Source organism: Vulpes lagopus, chromosome 17 (genome assembly GCF_018345385.1).
Source record: "Vulpes lagopus strain Blue_001 chromosome 17, ASM1834538v1, whole genome shotgun sequence".
Classification (NCBI taxonomy): Eukaryota; Metazoa; Chordata; class Mammalia; order Carnivora; family Canidae; genus Vulpes; species Vulpes lagopus.
The window spans coordinates 24597821-24600248 of NC_054840.1; the positions used below are offsets into that span (position 1 = coordinate 24597821).

General features: G+C 56.8%; 1 protein-coding gene across 1 annotated transcript; it reads left to right on the forward strand.

Moving 5' to 3' along the window:
- The first annotated feature begins 354 nt into the window (after nucleotides 1–354).
- Nucleotides 355–2059, forward strand: MAGEF1 (MAGE family member F1). Its single transcript, XM_041731420.1, has one exon. It carries the CDS (start codon nucleotides 585–587, stop codon nucleotides 1536–1538), a length of 954 nt encoding a protein of 317 aa, XP_041587354.1. The 5' UTR covers nucleotides 355–584; the 3' UTR covers nucleotides 1539–2059.
- The last annotated feature ends 369 nt before the right edge of the window (nucleotides 2060–2428 follow it).

Consider the following 2428-nt stretch of genomic DNA (forward strand, 5'->3'; position numbering starts at 1 on the left):
GGCATCCTGTCCCGCGCTCTGCACCTGAGCCAGGATTATCACTCAAAATCCTAGGTACACAGACTTAAAGTAAGCACTTGTTGATAAGACGTGCCTAAAAACGCCACGCCTATCGCCTATCGCCTGCCGCCTCGTCCGTGGACACATTCCCTTTCTGCAGGCCTCGGAGGAGCAAGTGCCGAGCCGCCCCGGAGCCGAAGACGCGCCGCAGAGCGCACACCTCCCACCGCCCCTGCGAGCGACCCCACAGCCGCAGGGCGCCGGAAGGGGCGGGGCCTCGCGCGGCCCGGGGGCCACCATCTTGGCTGAGCTGGCCGGAAGTGGCCCGGCGGCCCGGCGCGCAGGCGCACACGGAGGCTGCGCCGGGGCCGCGCGCGGGTCGAGGGCGCCGGCGGCGTTGCGGCAGCCGTTCCGAGCCCCGTGCGCGGCGGTGCGGCTCAGCGTCCCGAAAGCACGCCTCTGCCCTCTCGCCCGGTCCTCCTCCCGCTCCCCCAGCCTCTGTCCCGCCCCCCGCCGGGGCTTTGCGCCGCGGCTCGCACACCCCTCGGCCCGTGCACGCCCTCTGCACCTGCCCGCCCGAAAACATGTTGCAGAAACCCGAGAGCGGGGCCCTCCCAACCCTCCGGGCCGAGGGGGAGAAGGATGGCGGCCGCGACGGTGAGACCCAGGCCCTGGCCGCCTCTCAGGAGGCCGCGAGCCCCCTCCTGCAGGAGACCCCCGGGGAGCATCTGGGCGCCCGCAGGGAGGAGGGGCCTGCAGAGCCCGCCCTCGCCCCGAGAGGCGCCAGGACCTTGGCAGCCAAAGCCTCGGCCCGGCGCAGGGCCTACCGCCGCCTGGACCGGACGGTGGCCGAGCTGGTGCAGTTCCTGCTGGTGAAGGACAAGAAGAAGAGCCCCATCACTCGCTCCGAGATGGTGAAATACGTTATCGGAGACTTGAAGGATCTGTCGCCTGAGATCATCGCAAGGGCCGCAGAGCACCTGCGCTACGTCTTTGGTTTCGAGCTGAAACAGCTTGGCCGCAAGCAGCACACTTACATCCTCATCAACAAACTAAAACCTCTTGAGGAGGAGGAGGAGGAGGATCTGGGAGGAGATGGCCCCAGATTGGGTCTCCTAATAATGATCTTGGGCCTTATCTACATGAAAGGTAATAGTGCCAGGGAGACACAGGTCTGGGAGATGCTACGTCGGTTGGGGGTGCGTCCCTCCAAGTACCACTTCCTCTTCGGGTACCCGAAGAGGCTTATTATGGAAGATTTTGTGCAGCAGCGATACCTCAGTTACAGGCAGGTGCCTCACAGCAATCCGCCGGAATGTGAATTCTCTTGGGGTCCCCGGAGCAACTTGGAAATCAGCAAGATGAAGGTCCTGGGGTTCGTGGCCAAACTCCATAAGAAAGAACCCCAGCACTGGCCAGTGCAGTACCGTGAGGCCCTGGCAGACGAGGCCGACAGGGCCAGAGCGAAAGCCAGAGCGGAGGCCAGTATGAGGGCCAGGGCCAGGGCCACTGAGACGGCTGGCATCAGCCCCTGGTGAGGGCTGGTGGCAAGGTGGCCACCAGGGTCTTCGTGGTTGCGAAAAAGCTACTGTCATAAATAGTATCATAAGTAGGTTGTTAATTAGAAGTTGTATCTGTGTAACTAGGATTTAAGTTTTGTATCTTGCTATGTTTTGTTACAGTTTACATACGGTTAACATGGATGTTTATAAATGAGATTGGTCTCCTTTTTCCGGTAGGATTTTGTTGTAGGGTTTTGCTGGTTTTGTAAAACGAATCGAAGACTTCATGTTTTATTCTGTGATCTTGAACAAATGACGCGGCGTTGTAATGCTGTACATTAATGAGTCGATGGAACTCAGCAGTACGGATCACCTGGTACCACGAGAAGAATAGCTGATTGGTGTCTAGCTTCCCAGTGCTTTTTGTCTATATTGTATAAAGAGAAAAGACTGACCTGTACCTCTATTTGTAGCTATTGTAGTATCTCGAGAAAAATGCAAATGTAGTAACTTAGAACTATACCCTGACACACTCAATAAATTAAACATTTGCTGAGTGTCTTCTTTTATGTGGTGTTTGGGGGCATTTGGGGATAGAATGCTGAACAAGATAAAGGTCCTACATTCTGGAACTGGGGATTAAGAAAATCAGAAATTACAGAGCAGCGAGCTGAAGGCTGCAGAGGGACACCTAACCCATCTGGGCTGGTTGGTGAGGCTTGGCTAAAATTACCTTCAGTCAGACTTCAGGGGAAGTGGGGAAGGATGGGGCACGCAGAGGGGAGGGAAAGGAGAAAAAGAAGTTGAGGGAGGAAAGTGGTATTGAAAATAACTGAAGGGCACAGGTGCTTCTCAATAACAGGGGAAGAAGACTTGATACATAGCAGAGCTGGAAAACACCCTGTCTTTGCCAGTGGCAACTCATC